General features: G+C 42.2%; 1 protein-coding gene across 1 annotated transcript in view; it reads left to right on the forward strand.

Annotated features, from left to right (window-relative positions):
* The window catches only part of CPNE4 (copine 4), a 508,892-nt gene that overhangs the window by 348,128 nt on the left and 142,364 nt on the right, over positions 1-18,400 (forward strand). Inside the window, exons 6-7 of the mRNA XM_040353037.1 lie at positions 1,918-2,001; positions 15,295-15,384. Of these exons, the coding sequence (XP_040208971.1) occupies positions 1,918-2,001; positions 15,295-15,384 (174 nt within the window). The remainder of the gene's footprint in view (positions 1-1,917; positions 2,002-15,294; positions 15,385-18,400) is intronic.

An 18,400-nucleotide genomic window follows, 5' to 3' on the forward strand; every position in this document is an offset into this window, starting at 1 on the left:
TAGGCGGGCTTGCGCCGGACGGATTTGCGCTACGCCGCCGCAAGTTTACAGGCAAGAGCTTTGTGAATCAAGCACTTGCCCGTAAAACTTGCGGCGGTGTAACGTAAATGCTATACGTTACGCCGCCGCAATTGTACATGAATCTGGCCCATTCAGTCTTAGTTACAGCGCCTTGCTGCATGGGCTCACTTCTGGTCTATAGATAGATAGTAGACATGTGCACATGGAAATATTTTGTTTCGTAATTTCGTTTTCGTCCGAAAAATACATTTATTTAGTTACTCCCGAAATTCGTTCTTATTTATTTAGTTTTTCGTTAAAAAAAATGTATTCGTCCGAAAATCCAAATTAAGGTTGAATCTGTCATTGAAAGTTTATGGTGTCTGTCGAATGTTCTAAGAAAAAAAAAAGAAGATTCGACAGAATCTTTAAAAAATAAAATACAATTGACTCTTCATGTCTCTCTATGTCGACTCTTCATGTCTTTCTATGTCGAATCTTCATGTCTCTCTATGTCGAATCTTTTCTCTCTATGTCGAATCTTTTCTCTCTATGCCGAATCTTTTCTCTCTATGTCGAATCTTTTCTCTCCATGTCTCTATAATGTCGAATCTTTTCTCTCTTTTTTCGAATCTTTTCTCTTTATGTAGAATGATATTGGACTAATAGAGTTAAGTTTAGGCACATTCGACCGCAACGAAAACGAAAATAAAGCATGTGTTTATGTCGGATCTTTCGTTTTTCGTTTTCTGTGCTTTCGTTATCGTTTGTTAAAACGATAACGAAAATACCTGAAATTCAGACGAAAATGCTTTCGGACAAAAACGAATGCACATGTCTAATAGATAGTTTTTTTCGCTCCGCTCTGCAAATCCTGTGTGATTCCTTTATCCATTTCCATAGTGACAGAGCCTTACACTGTCACAAGCTACTGTATATGATCTAATTATGTTATTAGACTTTAGGAAGGAAAGTGAAAACACAATTAAAGAATATTTTTTACCCTGCAATGAAAAGTCTGTGCTGGGATTTAGTTTATTTCATGCAGGTAATTGTATTTTACATACGTAGAAAAAGTAGCACTACAACCCTCTGGCATCACTTAGGGGCATTGCAAGTCTATACTTTATCCTCTGCCTTTACTAATGTAGCTGTGTCTTGATTCCAAGCCAAGAGAGTTGTTCAAATCTCCTATTATAATTGGATTATGATTATAGCACTCCGCTTGAATCAGACCAAATCTGGAACCACAGAGGCAGAGAAACCATAGTGGAATCATTATTCTATACAAAAGACTGACAGAATCTCACCACGGTACAAATACCTATAGATGATAGCTAGCTATCATCACTAGAGAAGAAAAAGAACCTGGCACACATATATGTCAGTAGTATAGACTCTGAACTGCAAAGTATTGCTTAGGTCTTAGCTGATACAAAGCAATGATGGTATCTCAAAATCTTCCCTCGCTGTCATTTATACCCACTGTGCATTGCCTAGGTATTGTCTGAATGTGTCAAAACAATTATTGCCTATGGCATGCCAAGTGCATGGAAGGATTATCCGCCAAATCAAGAGATTTTATTACTCTGCTCTTCTTTTTATGCAGTGACAATAGCGGATCATTACATGATTAAAAATGATAAAGAGAAAGATATATCTTTTTGTGTGAGAACCTAAAATTAATGTGCATGACAAACCAGACATTGTTAGGCTATCACATTTTCAGATCTGGAAACCGTAACCACGGAGCAAAGTAAAATTGAATAAAACCGTATATTATAAGGATAACAGTATAATAAACCTAACAAAGATTGAATCTACCGCTTTTATCAGTGCTGAGTTGCTGACACAATAGAAGCAAAGGGACCAAATGGAATCTGCCAGGCTTCTAAATTGAATAACATTATATTTCAGGACTTTTTCAGCAAATCGGACCCGTTCTTGGAAGCTTTCAGAATGAACGATGATGGTACACAACAGCTGGTTCACAGAACCGAGGTAAGCGCCTAGAGGTATTGTGCATCTGGGAAGAATATGCAGTATGGATCCATGAATCTTTGTTTGTCAATGTTTTATGATGGTTTTGAAACAAATGTTTGATGTCGGTTATGTTTAATTATTTGCATTGTCAGAAACATAAGGTATAATGAATGAACTCCTTTGTTCTCTCATTTACATCATTTACATAACTTAGCATCTGTTTGTAACTTGTCAAATGTGCAAAGATTTACGATCACTTTTAGTCCGAGACAAACTGAAACACAGTGTGTGCTGAATTCCTGACACCCCCACATCAGAGGCTCACTTCAGAAAAGCATTATGCATGCAGCGCTTTTATTACCTTGCCTTTTTGCTTTCATTTTACATCCATCAATAGATTTTCTTTAAATAGATTAATAAGCTGAGTTTCCCAAACACACGATTGCATCAATTGTTTTAGATATTTTGTATAGGGAGATAAAGACATCGCTATCCAGATCTCGGTGGGAACATGAAACCTCCAGTGATACAGTACCAAGTCAAATAATGAAGGCTAAAAGTTGTTTATTAAACAAGGATTGCAGATAATACAATACCAGGCCGGTGTGGGCAGATGTTAGTGGACTAATGTCCACTGGGTCTGATGTGTAGGAAGATGGAGATAATCCGCCGTTATGGAACAACCAGTTGCTGGTGCAGGGCCACGGACGCTCGGGAGACAAGCCGGAGTCCACCAGCGCTCCCGTGTGACATCTCTGCGACACCAAGGCGGAAGAACCGGACCAAAGGGCACTGCCATGTTAAGGGCATGTGGCCTAGTACAGTTCAGGTGGGGGGCTCTCTCGTCCCCCCTCTTTTCCTGCAGCCTGCCAGGTTGCGTGCTTGGATAAGGGTCTGGTATGGATTTTTGGGGGGACCCCTACACCATTTTTTAACAAATTTAGCGAAGGGTTCCCCTTAATTTCTATGCCAGACCTGAAGGGCCTGGTAATGGAATTTGGGAGGACCTCCACGCATTTTTTTTTTGGTTCAAGGTTCCCCTTAATATTCATACCAGACCCAAAGGGTCTGGTAATGGACTTGGGGGGAACCCATGTCGTTTTTTTTCCATGACTTTTATCTGTATTGCCAGGACCCAACAATTCATTATAGCAGCGAGTAGTTTTAAATTACTTTTTTTCCTTTAGAAATTTCATTTTGTGCAGGGACTGTTCTAAACACTGGAAAATGCGCTACTTTACAGGCATACTATAGACACCCCCAGGTACGAAATTTAAAGGAATATTTCATTTTTTATTGTTTCACTTTAAACATTATTAAAATCACTGCTCCCGAAAAAATGCAGTTTTTAAAACTTTTTTTTTGCATTGATACATGCCCCTGGGGCAGGACCCAGGTCCCCAAACACTTTTTATGACAATAACTTTCATATTAACCTTTAACCTTGATTTTTCATGTTTGTGTCCCACAGACATTAACGGTGTTCACGTGTTCGAACACATTTTTTGCTTGTTCGCATGTTTTGCTGCACACCGAACCGAGGGGGAATGTACAATGTATCCCTAGTCCAGAATATATTCAACAGGAGAAAAAAAATACACAAATAGAATACCTCCATATACATTATCCAATACCCACCATGAATCCAGAAGAAGGCAAAAAAACGCCATCAAGGCATGATCCAATTTGCTAAAGCAGGGGAAAAATTATTTCCTGATTCCCCAAGAGGCAATCGGATATTCCATGGATCAATTTACCTTTAAATATTAGTTTCTAGTTAAATATTGTGCATTTAGAAAAGAATCCAGGCCTTTCTTAAAACAATCTACAAACAGAACCAGCTGTTGAGGGAGTCTTTTTTTTTTTACATTTTCACAGCTCTTACTGTATTTAGAGATTTAATCTTTTTTTCTCCAGGCATAAAGAGTGCCCCCTTGTCTTCTGTGATGATCTTAAAGTAAATAACTCAACACCAAGTTCACTAAAGGCGGTCCCCTACTTACAAACATTAGACTTACAAACGACTCCTACTTACAAATGGAGGGAGACAACAGGAAGTGATAGGAAATCTACCAAATTCACTCCTGTAAGAGTTATTATGGGGAAAAAGTGCCTCCACTCATGCTTTATCATCAAGGTCAAATCCAATTGTCATTGGGAGAGAAAGTGAAATGAAATCTTCTCAACAGGGGCAGAGACAACAAAAAAAAACTTTACAGGGGTGTTATCCCTTCACTATGCTATACGAAAAGCTTATTTATTTGTTTTTGGCTAAAGCTACATTAAAAAAGTTTACCTGTTCCAACTTACAAACAGATTCAACTTAAGAACAAACCTACAGACCCTATGTTGTTTGTAACCCGGAGACCGCCTGTATATGGACCACTTATGTATTTACACATGTTAATCATATTCCCTTCGTGACTCTCTTGCCAAAACAGATCTTGAGATACTCCGCGTAAGTGCAAATATGCGCCGTCGTATCTATGCGCCGGATTCTGAAACCAAGATACGCCTGAAAATAGGCTTCATCCGACCGACGTAACTTTCCTACGCCAGCGTAGAGTGGGCGCATATTTACGCTGGACGTATTTGGCGCACCCGTTGATTTTCAATTCACATATGCAAATGAGAGAGATACGCCGATTCACGAACGTACATCCATCCAACGCAGTGCGTGTAAAGTCCTACGTCCGGCGTAAAGTTATGCCCCATAAAGCAGGTGTAAGTCAGCAGCATCCATGCAAATGGCTGCACCAGGGAACACAAGCCGACGTATTTTACGTAGTTTACGAAGGACGTGAATATGACTAGGCGTAGGTTACGTTCACGCCATAGGCAGTGATCCGGCGTATCTTAGGGAGTAGTTCCGAAGTGATTCTGGGCATGCGTACTGGGTTGTGTCCACGGGACGGCGCATGCGCCGTTCATTATACCTATTTGTCTGAGACTAAGCCCATCATTTGCATGTGGTCACGCCTCATTTGCATGGCCCACGCCCACTTCCACTTACGACGACTTACGCCTAAGAAACCCAGCGCAGATTTGGCAGCACTGGCTTTGTGAATCCAGTGCTTGCCTCTCTGCGCTACGTCCGCATAGCGTAAAGGAGATACGCTACAGCGGCATAAATATGCGCCAATGTATGTGAATCCGGGCCATATACTCTGCTTGGCTTGCTGTTACAGCTGATTAGAGCTAACTCATGCTTATGAGCCTGTCTATGGATCCAGCAGTTTGCAATATTGAAGCTCGCTATATTATCCACGTGATTATTTCTGCATTCACACTGCACATTGCTCTAATTAATGAAGTCTACAGTGGAGTTAATCACATCATTAATAAACTTGACATTGCATGTTACTTCAACAAATGCTCTATACTGAGCTATGCAGTTGATGAACTTTTATGGCATGGTAATATTGTACCATACATATCTGCAGTACCAACATATGCAGATGTCACTCACAGGGGTTAATTTACTAAAGGCAAAAAGACTGTGTACTTTGCAAAGTGCAGCAGCCCTCTGCTAGTGCAGTTGCCCCAGAGCTTAGTAAATGAGTTATGGCTTCACTTTGCAAAGGGTACCCAATCACGTGCAAGGAAAATAAAGTGAGTTAGAATGATATATCCCTCTCTGTAGTCCATATCTCTTTGAATACAAGAAAAGATTTTGCTCGATTTGGAAGCTGCAGCTTGGCATTGCATGCTATTATTAAAGTGGTTGTTGTAAACCTTAGTTTTTTTTCACCTATGCATTAAGGTATAAAAAAACACCTTGCACTCTACGGCCCCTCCGTGCCCCCGTTTTACTTACCTGAGCCCCGAACTTCCCTGGGCTCGTTCCTGCGTCGCTTTCCAAACGGCTTGTCTGCTCTTCATTGGTTAGATTGATAGTAGCGCAGCCATTTGCTCCTGCTGCTGTCAATCAAATCAGTGACACGGCGTGCCAGGGGCAGGAGCCAAGTGAAGCCCTGAACACACAAGCCAGAATCTCGCCAGGAAAAAAATCTATTGCTGCGCGAGTGTACAGACACTCCATTCAAAAGAATCGCGGTTCTTTTGAATGGCAAGAATGCGGCGACATCATCGCGTACGACGAGCATGCGCTTGTCACATTCGATGCCGTTGCTGCCATCTTGCTGCACCCTACCTATGCCAAGGAAGCTACCGCTCATGCGTCAAAGTCATTTCGAGCATGCGTGGGTTTCCACGGCGACAGTTAAGTATACACACTCTTGGGTTTCTCGGCAGGAGAGCAGGTTCTCTATTTTTCTCGTCGAGAGTTTGGGCAGTTTTCTTGACGAGAAACCTAAAAGCCTCGTACACACGCACGGTGTACTCGGCAAGAAAGCTCTGCCAGCAGTTTTCTTGCTGGTTCTTGCCGAGCAAACCGTGCGTGTGTACGAGGCTTCATACACTTGGCGGCTATGGCCTCCAAGTGTATCACACAGGAGCGCGCTCGCAAGGTAACCCCCTCGGGAGAGAGCTTCTCAGAGGGGGTTAGCTCTTGCGGGGAGGAGCCGCGAGAGCCGCCGTGGGACCCCCAGAAGAGGATGATCGGACCACTCTGTGCAAAATGAACTGCACAGTGGAGGTAAGTATAACATGTTTGTTTTTTGTTTTGTTTTTTAAACTGAACCCATACAATCCCTTTAAGCTTTTGATAAACCAAAACACCCAGATCCTTCTCCACCATTGATTCCCCCAGTTGTACTCCCCTTAGTATGCAGGATGCGTGTCAATTCTTAGCCCCCAAGTGCTTTACATTTTTCAACATTAAATTTAATTAGCCACATAATCACCAAATTAAACAGTGCTTGTAAGTTGGTGACATCCTGTAAGGACGTTATTTCACTGCATAGCTTAGTGTCATCCACAAAGACTGAAATGGTACTTTAATCCCAGACTCAATATCATTTATAAATATATTAAAAACTAAGGGTTCCAACACTGAACCTTGAGGTACACCACTGATAACCTTAGACCATTCAGAGTAAGAATCATTAACCACTATCTTTTAGACATCTTTCTATCCTTTTACAAACTGATTTTCCAAGCCTGTAGACTTTACCTTACACATGAGCCGTGTGTGGGGAACTGTGTCAAACGCTTTTGCAAAATCCAAGTATACCACGTCCACAGCCACCCCTCTGTCCAAGGTTTTACTTACCGGTTCATAAAAATAAATCAGATTTGTTTGATAACTTCTGCATGTCATGAATCCTTGCTGGCTATTGCTTAAAAAAAAAAAAAAAGTTCTAGTAAAATCTCATCTATGTTGTCTTTTATTAAACTCTGCAGTATCTTCCAAGATATAAAAGCCTTAATCATCTTTATTCTGTCTAAATATTTTTGGATCATATCAATTTTAAACCATAGTGGGTCGATGTGGGATCGTAGTGAAGGGCCCCAGGATATATATATATATATATATATATATATATATATATATATATATATATGTAGCGCCCTCTTACCTTCAGTATGGGCACTACGCTAAAGTTAGTGGGGAATGGGAGAGTTACTTTGCTCCCATTCAAAATTTGCTAAAATTGGAACTTTTGTCACTCCAGAAATGTCCACTGGGTCAGTCTGTGCTCCAGGGATGCAATACCATCCCTGGCCAGCAGTTGGCACCAGAGGGGTTCTGGCAGAGCAACTTTCCCCAGCAGCCATTTAGAGAAGTTTCCCCCTTGCAAGGCATGCTGGGGAGGGGTATACCCGTGACAGGTGTCATGTGCTAAGCAAGTTAGCACAATTCTAGCCCACCAGGCTAGAATTGCAGTCTACATAAACCTTCATCCGGAGGAAAAAAAGAGACTCCAGTGACTTACTGGATCCCCAGTTCTATTGAAAGGATCCCAGGCTGGGTGCCGTTCGATTGGAGAGTCGGCTTGAGGAGAACCCGGAGGCAGGTTGTTCAACAGGGCTTGAACGAACCAATCGGGGATCTGGTGACCGGAATGTTGACAGGTACGTTTTGCTGTCGTCTGGTGACCTATGCTAAAAACCTACTGGAAGGATTCGCTCAATTTATCCATCTAGCTCACCTAAAGTAATTGGCCTGTGGCAGAGGCCCTAGAGCCAGGTCTGTGAGAGAGATCTGTGTTCATTGATGCCAATATTCCCTCCCAGTCTAAGTCCTGGAGAGCAGCCCTCATCCCTGGAAAATGTGCTCTCCTAAAGTAAGGTGTTTTTATATTTCCCATATGTGTTTGTTGCTTACAGCTAACATTAAATGAAATCATGTTATGGTGACTGCCACCCAGATGTTCTTTTATATGAACATTAGTATTAAGCTCTGCATAGTTAGAGATTACCAGGTCCAGCATAGCATCATTCCTAGTTGGGGCCTCTGTGAACTGTACCATAAAATTGTCTTGTAATAGGTTTATGTTTGCCCTTTAACTTTTCCAGCAGTGCAATCCCCCATTATCACTGTGCCAGCCCTTTCTATCTGTGCAAGGAGCTGAGTCTCCACCTCCTCATTAACACTGGGTGGTATATAACAAATCCAATGACTATGTTTTTACTGCGCACACCCATTTGCAGTTCCACCCATATGCTTCAGTCTTATCAACTAGGTCCACTTTCACACTAACTTTGAGATCACTTCTCACATAGAGACCCCACCTTTCCATTTTTTACCCTGTCTTTCCAGAAGACAGCATAGCCAGGAATAATAATAGCCCAAACATGTGAGAATGAAGACAAGAATCCGCAATACCAAGTAAATCGTAATTAACTTACCTATTTTGCTTGGCAGACTTCTGGCATTGGTGAACAAACACTTTAACACTGTCTTGGGTTCATACATTTGAAAATATGGTTAGCCTATCGATATTTACATATTTGATTATTCCTAAAAAGCAGCAGATGAGCTCACTGACCTTTGTAGCTACAGATACTGTGGAGTAATTCACCCTCAACCTCTGCAGCTAGAATGCCTTTATTTTTAGCAGCTCAGCCCACACATTTCTCCCCTTTCTCAAATAACTGTTTTATTAGTTATCACAGCAATAGAAAACAGTACAAGAATGTGATCGAAGCGCAACAGTACACCAAAGTAACAAGAAGGGAAAAGCCTCCTTTGCGTTCATCAAAACATTACAGCTTCAATAAAAACATTGGATTTGAACAGTAGTGCATAGTACTGGATTTCTGGATACATATATGACATAGCATAGAAAATTGTTTAATACTAGAACAAAAGGAAAAAAAAGAAAAGGGGGGGAGGAGAAGAGTGGAAAAAGTAGGGGGGTAGAGATAAATAGAAAACAAGGATTAGCACCGGCTTCATGGTAAGTCCTCCCGAAAATGCAAAACCTCCAGACCTCATTGATGAGGGGGGGTGTGGTGGTGCTGGCGGGGTGGTCTGGCTGGCTGAGAGTAGGAGGATTCTAATTAGAACATAGAACATTTTGTTTTCTGACTCTCTCCCTAATGCATAATATTACCTCTGAAAGTATTTCAGCTACAGTCTTTGTTGACATTCAGAATACATTTCTGTATTTATGTAATACTTTGTTGTAATTCTGCTATTATGTCTAACTAACCAAATCAATTATTAAAATAGTGGACACCTTCCCAGTCATAAGTTTTCAAGCTGATCTCCAGTCAGTCTTTCAAAATAACTTTTGGGTTAACTCACGGTCACCCACCCCAAAATAGTAAGAGAGGGTTTTTCTTTGTATGTGTTAACCACTTCAGCTCCAGAAGGAAGACATTGATTCTTTCTTAAAAATGGGGAGGAGGGGGCGCAGTTTGCCATATTCACCCTGGGCACCAAATGGCCTTGTCCCAGCCCTGATCGCGGGTGCCTGGTGGGCATCGTGCCCGCTGGGCACTCACATCGCCTTCGGGGACATGCTTCGGGCGTGCACGTGCGCCACTTACAGCGTATTAACCACTTCCAGACCGCTGCATGTAGATATACGTCGGCAGAATGGCACGTACAGGCACATTGGCGTACCTGTACGTCCCTGCCTAGACATGGGTCACTACATGCAGCGGTCGGATTCCCGCGGGGAGCGATCCGGGACGACGGCGCGGCTATTCGTTTATAGCCGCTCCGTCGCTATCGCTCCCCGGAGCTGAAGAACGGGGAGAGCCGTATGTAAACACGGCTTCCCCGTGCTTCACTGTGGCGGCGTCATCGATCGTGTGATCCCTTTTATAGGGAGACTCGATCGATGACGTCAGTCCTACAGCCACACCCCCCTACAGTTGTAAACACAAATGAGGTCACACATAACCCCTTCAGCGCCCCCTGTGGTTAACTACCAAACTTCAACTGTCATTTTCACAATAAACAATGCAATTTAAATGCATTTTTTGCTGTGAAAATTACAATGGTCCCAAAAATATGTCAAAATTGTCCGAAGTGTCCGCCATAATGTCGCAGTCAACAAAAAAATCGCTGATCGCCACCAGTAGTAGTAAAAAAAAAAAAATAATAAAAATGCAATAAAAATATCCCCTATTGTGTAAACGCTATACATTTTGCGCAAACCAACCGATAAACGATATTGCGATTTTTTTTACCAAAAATATGTAGAAGAATACGTATCGGCCTAAACTGAGGAAATTTTTTTTTTTTATATATATATTTTTGGGGGATATTTATTATAGCAAAAAGTAAAAAATATTGTTTTTTTTTCAAAATTGTCGCTCTATTTTTGTTTATAGCGCAAAAAATAAAAACCGCAGAGGTGATCAAATACCACCAAAAGAAAGCTCTATTTGTGGGGAAAAAAGGATGCCAATTTTGTTTGGGAGCCACGTCGCACGACCGCGCAATTGTCTGTTAAAGCGACGCAGTGCCGAATTGTAAAAACCCCTTGGGTCATTTAGCAGCATATTGATCCGGTCCTTAAGTGGTTAAAGGTGCGACGTACAGCTGTGATGGCTCGCCCAGGGGAGCCAACCTGCTGCAGTATAACTGCGGCAGCCAGTCGGGAACTGATTAAATATTCTTTTACTGTGTGTCAAGAATGTGTAGTCTGACCACAAGTTCACTTTAAATATTCTTACATGATTATAGCTGTCATAGTACATATACTGTAAAGTAGCGCATATTTAATATAATTTAGAATTTGTGTATTTGCATTTCTTGTGTGAAAGACCCAACAATATTTTTAGAACATCTCAAATGGTTATTGTACTGATGAAATGATTTTACTGTCAAAACATCTTTCAGTGGCACCTCCTGAAACATCTCACCCACTCTTCTTTTTTTACACTTTTCATTACTCACATCAAAGCAAATAGTTTATACATCAATTATACACACTAGGCTTCACACTATGAAATAAATAAAATTAGAAAGCAAACTTCCTTCTGAGGCGTACTGATAGGCAGATTGTTTCCACTGAGATCTCAGAATTCTCATCAGTATGTAAATGATGTGCTTGTGATGGTGCAGCTCATAGTTCTATTACAGTTTATTGTCTACTTGGAAGATTTGTTGCTGTGAGAACCTGCAAATTATTTTTTCAGTGCTAATTGATATTTCATGCATCTATTAAATATGTAAAGCGATTTTAAACTCCAAACCACAAATGTACTATATTTCTGCTTACCAATCATTCAATGTAGTAGGTTTTCCCCCTCTGTTTTCACCTGGTGATCTGACCAGAAAAACACCTCCTGTATTGGAGTGTCCCCACTCTAGATGAAGGAGCACAGGGGGCACCTTTGGACAGCAGCATTGTTAATGAGGGAGGAGAGGAGTATCAGATGTACTAGCAGATAAGATACACTATCAAATTGATGCCAACTTCAGCTCACACTGTCTTTACAACATCATTTTCTTTAGGGCAGTGGTTCTTAACTCCTGTCCTCAGGACTCACAGTCGAATTTCGAACAAATTTTCTTTCAAAATCAGAAAGTTCGTTGTTTTGTGATCGATGATGCCACTATTGATTTTCGAAATTCGGCGACCAAACCTTCATGTTGCCGGGAAAATTCTTTTCTCTCTCGGGAATATTTTTTCTCTCGGGAATATTTGGTTTCTCCGGGAATATTCTTTTCTGGCACATGCGCATTTTTTTTTTTCTATTACATTTCTCGCACGATTCTCCCCATTATTGATCAGAAAAGCGTTTGTTTTTAGCAAAATTTACAACATGTCGGATTCCTCAGAATTTGATTGCCCGCCCAAAATCGGCTGTTGCTGCAGCCCACTAACGGTGCGAAATTCACTAACGAAAATTCTTTGATACGATTTTTCGAAAGAAATTATTTCGAAATTCAAACCGTGTATGGCCGCCTTAACAGGCCAGGTTTTATGTATTACCTTGGGGAGATGCAGACTAGAATACTGCAATCACTGAGCAGCAAATGATATCACCTGTGAGGTATTTCAGTTATCTTGCAAACCTGGCCTGTTAGTGGGTCCTGAGGACAGGAGTTGAGAACCACTGCTTTAGGGATAAAGGTTTTACATGAATAAATCAAAGCTGATCATTGTAGGCACCCCTATTAGTGGTAAATGGTTTGTCTCAACACTCTAGTTCCTACATTTGCAGGACAGTTTGTTTTGTTGAACTGTTGGATTTTTGTCTGATTTTTGGTCGGCACACCCATAGCATACACACGCTCTGACTTTTCTGCAAACTTTCCTAAAACTTTCCCAACATCACATGACTTTTCTGCTCTTTTCTGCTCTTTACTGCCACCCTTTGATCAACTTCTGCTATTGTTGGTTGATTTTAACATTGGTTCTGGGCATGCATATTTGCACTTTGTACGAAAGTCCGACGGCTTGCTGTACACACGGTCAGACTAGGCACCATCAGACTTTTGTTGCTGCAAAGTTTGTCCATTTGCAGAGCGAACTTTTGTCTGATGAAAACTGAAAAAGTTTGTCCGTTGGAGCATACACACGGTCAGATTTTTTTGAAAACGTGATCATTTTGAAGTTTGTTGGCAAAAAGTCTAACTGTGTGTACAGGCCTTAACTCGCTGGATCACTAGATTAAAATTATAGAAAGTAGGCTAATAAATGTTTGCTTTTAGGTTTAAAACCGCTTTAACCACTTCCCGCCCGGCCTATAGCCGATTTACGTCCGGGAAGTGGTTATGAAATCCTGACAGGACGTTCCAGAACGTCCTGCAGGATTTCATGCCGCGCACGCCCGTGGGGGCGCGAATCGCGGCGATCGGTGATGCGGGGTGTCAGTTTGACACCCTGCATCACCGATCTTGGTAAAGAGCCTCCGGCGGAGACTCTTTACCACGTGATCAGCCGTGTCCAATCACGGCTGATCACGATGTAAACAGGAAGAGCCATTGATGGCTCTTCCTCACTCGCGTCTGACAGACGCGAGTAGAGGAGAGCCGATCGGCGGCTCTCCTGACAGGGGGGGTTCGCGCTGATTGTTTATCAGCGCAGCAGCCCCTCGGATCGCCACATGGACCACCAGGGATGCCCACCCTGGACCACCAGGGATGCCCACCCTGGACCACCAGGGTGGGCAAAAAAAAAAAAAAAGCCTGCAAAAAAAAAAAAAAAAGAAGTCAAAAAAAAAAAAGAAGTCTAAAAAAGAAAAAAGATGCCAATCAGTGCCCACAAATGGGCACCGACTGGCAACCTGGCAAAATCAGTGCTGCCCCACAGTGTCCATCAGTGCCACCCCAGTGTCCATCAGTGCCACCCCACAGTGTCCATCAGTGCCACCCCACAGTGCCCATCCATGCCCAGTGCCCACCTATCAGTGCCCATCTGTGCCACCCATAAGTATCCCTCAGTGGCCACCCATAAGTGCCGCCCATGAGTGCCCATCTGTGCCGCCTATGAGTGCCCAGTGCCGCCCATGAGTGCCCATCAGTGCCGCCTATGTGTGCCCATCAGTGCCGCCTATGTGTGCCCATCAGTGCCGCCTATGTGTGCCCATCAGTGCCACCTATGTGTGCCCATCAGTGCCGCCTATGAGTGCCCATCAGTGTCGCATACCAGCGCCGCCAATCAGTGCCACCTCATCTGTGCCCGTCAGTACTACCTCATCGATGTCCATCAGTGCCATCTCATCGGTGCCCATTAGTGCCGCCATATCAGTGCCCGTAATTGAAAGAGAAAACGTATTTACAAAAAAATTAACAGAAAAAAATAAAAACGTAATTTTTTTTCCAAATTTTCAGTCTTTTTTTAGTTGTTGCGCAAAAAAAAAATCGCAAAGGTGATCAAATACCACCAAAAGAAAGCTCTATTTGTGGGGAAAAAAGGACGCCAATTTTGTTTGGGTACAGTGTAGCATGACCGCGCAATTGCCATTCAAAGTGCGACAGTGCTGAAAGCTGAAAATTGGCTTGGGCGGGAAGCTGCGTAAGTGCCTGGTATGGAAGTGGTTAAATAATGCTTTGTAGCTCAGCTCCAGGAAAGGTATGTAAATGGTGCTTGAAAGACTTTGTTGGTGGTTGGTTGGTGGTATATCTCCCTTGTGAGTGATATTTCCTCACTTCCTGTTCTCTTGGATAACTAGAGAGGAATAAAGGAAGGCATTTCCCCAATAGGAACATAAACAGTAAAAACTGGAAATAGGTTAAAATCTTTCCCCACTGTACTAAAACTCTGTTCTCTATATTTTAGCTAAAAGCTATACAGCTGCATCAAAGATATTTTTACCTGATATGCAGTAACAGGACAGGATTTCCATTAATAAACTCTGCAGGCTAAAGACTGCTGTTGGCTGACGCCCCTCAACTGGTCTGGGCTCAGGAAAGATCCTGACTCAAGAGTCATTATCCAACAGGTGCCTGAACATGCAGCTAGTTTAGCCTGTCAGTAAGCCACTGATAGCCTAAACCAGCTGTTCCTGCCCTCTTTACAACCCAGCGCTCGAGTGAGCACTGGAGGGGCAAGGCAGAGAACTGGTGAATGAGAGTCACTAGCGCTCTGCAGGCTGAAGGTCAAGAACTGAGCGATCAGTGGTGTTTAATTGCTCCATTCTCTTAGAGGTGGTGTAGAACAACTGCAGCCGGTATTAGGGCTGCAGCCATCTAGGTGAGTATGATTATTTTTTTTTTTTAAAAGCCATACTTATCTTTTAAGATGACTGTTCCTTTTAAAAATAGGAAAAAAACGAGTGACCAATACAAAGAAAAAAATTCTACTACTCTTAGGAATATATCCACACCATTATGGTTTTGATGAGTAGCAGGAAAAAAAAACTGAACGTTTTGTGTTTTCTTGAATGCTACATTGACCATGTGTTTGGTTTTTCAGCAATCAGTGCAAATACTGATCTTATATTGTAAAAGTGTTGCATAAAACAAACTTTTCCACCTTTCTCATTATTTCATTGTAGGTTGTCATGAATAATTTAAACCCAGCCTGGAAAACCTTTAAAGTCTCAGTAAACTCCCTGTGCAGTGGCGATCATGATCGAAAGCTAAAGGTAGGACTATACATATTTTGTCTGATTTTATTTTACCTTTAATGTAAAGTGAACCTGTACTTTTTCCACGAGGCACTTTAAAGCGGATATCCGCTGAAAAAAAAAATATTAAAAGCCAGCAGCTACATATACTGCAGCTGCTGACTTTTAATATCAGCACAATTACCTGTCCTGGAGTCCAGCACCGTCCGCAGCAGAGGACGAGCGATCGCTCATCACTCCGCTGCCCCCCCCGGCATCCTCGGTGAGGGAACCAGGAACTAAAGCGCTCCGGCTTCACTGCCCAGTTCCCTACAGTGCATGCGATTAGCCATGCTGACTGGCTCCTGCTGTGTTCTGGAAGCCGAATGTTCCCAGAACACAACGGGGGGGGGACGGGAGCTGACGTCCTGCCCGAAGTCTACCCGCAGACTGTGTGGCCGGAAGTGGGTGCAAATACCTGTCTTTAGACAGGTATCTGCACCCCCCTCCCCCTGAAAGGTGTCAAATGTGACACCGGTGGGGGGAGGGTTATGATCAGCGGGAGTTCCACATTAGGGTGGAGCTCCGCTTTAATTACCCCTCCCCAGAAGCACATACCCACCTTATTATCTCTCCCCCACTGCTCTGTTCAGCCTCTAGGAGTGAAGAGAAAGAATCGTATAAGCAATGAGTTGGCTGGGTCATGACTTACACAGGGCCATAGCCTACTTATGTAACAGTGGTGATTGGTCCATATTTTTAGGAATCACATGTTCTTCATACAAGAAATACTAAGTACAGTATTCCCTTTAACTCTGAACGCTGATTGGATAAGTGGGATAGCAAAGGAAAAGTAACTGTTAGCTGGGATAAAGTGGGGGTAAGGTTGCTGCTTTTCCTGAATGGATGGATGATCATTTCACTTGGCTGCTGATCACCAGAGTATCTAAGGTCTAGTGATTAGTGAATGGAAGGAGCTACTAAATTACCATAGAAACCAAACATGGCCTGGAGGGCAGATGCCTCATTGGTCCAGTCTGCGCTGGTGGAGGCCTAGGGCAATAGCTCCATTAGCTCCCATCCTTTATTCCAGTACTGTGTAGATAGCTTAATACAGAATATCTGACTCTTATTTTTTTTGCATTTATTTAAGCATAACTTACATTAAAAAGAAAAAAAATCCATAAGCCTACTTTGGGTTCATACTTATTACAGTATGAGTGTACTTTCAAAGTGTCAAAAATTCAAATATAGAGATGTGATATTTGTAATGTTGAACAGTACTTCAGAGTCTGGTGGGGCGTTGTGGAATGAGAAGAAAAGAAATTATAAGAAGGAAGTACAGCTGTGTTGATTAGAGTGCATTGACATATATGTTTTCAATGTAATCTTTTCAACCCATTAAAGCATTCCAAGAAGGTTTTTTTAGAACTGCTAGATTTCCATTTGCTGTTGTTTTGCTATAATGCTTGCAACAGAACACCTTATACTAGTGGCTATTTAAAGAGATTTCAGACATTGGCCTCTACTGCTGATTATTAATGGACTAACTAAGTACTCATTCAAGCTAGCACTTTCAATGTGGCTATTTAGTCCTTCCTTAGTGTTTCAGTTGACTCCTTAAAGTGTAAGTAAACCCACCTATAATTTTCAGGCAAGGAAGCTGCATCTTGGCCTGTGTTTAATCTTCAACTGCCATGATGCTGCACATGTGATCAGTTATGACCACCAGCCATTGGATGGTTTGACAGTTTGGTTGAGAGCACAACCAATGTGACAGTTAGCAAAATCCCGGCATGCCGGAAATGTAACTGCTTTTTGAAACTGTTAAATCGATGGGTTTACTTCCGCTTTAAATAGTGCCACTGCAAGATACACTGTTCAAATGTAAGGTTTAGGGGAAAATACACATGTTCTGTCATCCTCTACACCTAAAAAATGAGGATGATCAAGAATAAACAGGTGATATATCCAGTTCTGGATTTATACCCTCCCCCATGACAATTGTCTTGTATTATTATTATTGTTATAATACATGGTTTATATAATCAGCTGTACAATATTAAGGGAGACAGTACAGTTACAATACAATAACATACAAGAAGGTTAAGAGGGCCTGCTAATAAGAGCTTACAATCTAATACGATGGGGCAAGTGGTACAAAAGGTTATAACTAAAGGGGGGATGAGCTGATGGAAGTGATAAAAGTTCCGTTAGAGGCAGGATAGGCTTCCCTGAAGAGATGAGTTTACAGTGATTGCCTAATAGCAGCCAGCTTAGGAGATAGCCAGACAGATTCAGACAGAGAGTTCCCAGACAATGGGAGAGGCTCTAAAGAAGTCCTGGAGGCAAGCATGGAGGAGGAGACAAGGGAGCTTGAGAGCCAAAGGTCTTCAGAGGAGTGGGCAGGACGATTTGGGTGATTTTTTGGAGACAAAATTGGTCATGTAGCTTGGCAATGTGATGGCTCTTGTATGTTGTTGTTAGTAATTTTGAATTTAATTTGCTGGGCAATGGGAAGCAGTGAGGGATTGGCCCAGATGGGCGGTGGACTTTGAGTGGTTGGTACAGTAGGATAGGTCCCGCAGCACGATTAATGATAGACTGAAGAGTAGAAGTAGGCTATGGGAAGGAAGTTGCAGTAGTCAAGGCGAGATATAACAAGGGAATGAAATGAGTAGCTTGGAGGTTTTCATTAAGTAAAACGGGGCAAATTTTTAAGATTTTACGGAAGTCTACAAGCTTTTGACAGCGGTTGGATTTGGGGCTGAAGGGATAGGTCACAGTCTAGGATTACAGCTAGTACCCAGGTAAGTATAGGAAAAGGGAGAGATTTTGTCATAGAGGTGGTCAGTAGCAGAATAGAGAAGGGAAGGGTTAAAGTGGCAAAGGTTTCTACAAGTAATCATTTGCTGCTTGGAAGGAGTGTTGATTGAAAACAAGGATACTGGGAAACTGATGAGGTTGTGATCAGAGAGAGGAAAGGATGTGTTAGCAAGGTTGCCAGGAGTGCAGAGATGGGGGAAAACAAGGTCAAGGGTATTACCATCAAAGT

The sequence above is a fragment of the Rana temporaria genome, chromosome 5 (assembly GCF_905171775.1).
Source record: "Rana temporaria chromosome 5, aRanTem1.1, whole genome shotgun sequence".
NCBI classification, from domain to species: Eukaryota; Metazoa; Chordata; class Amphibia; order Anura; family Ranidae; genus Rana; species Rana temporaria.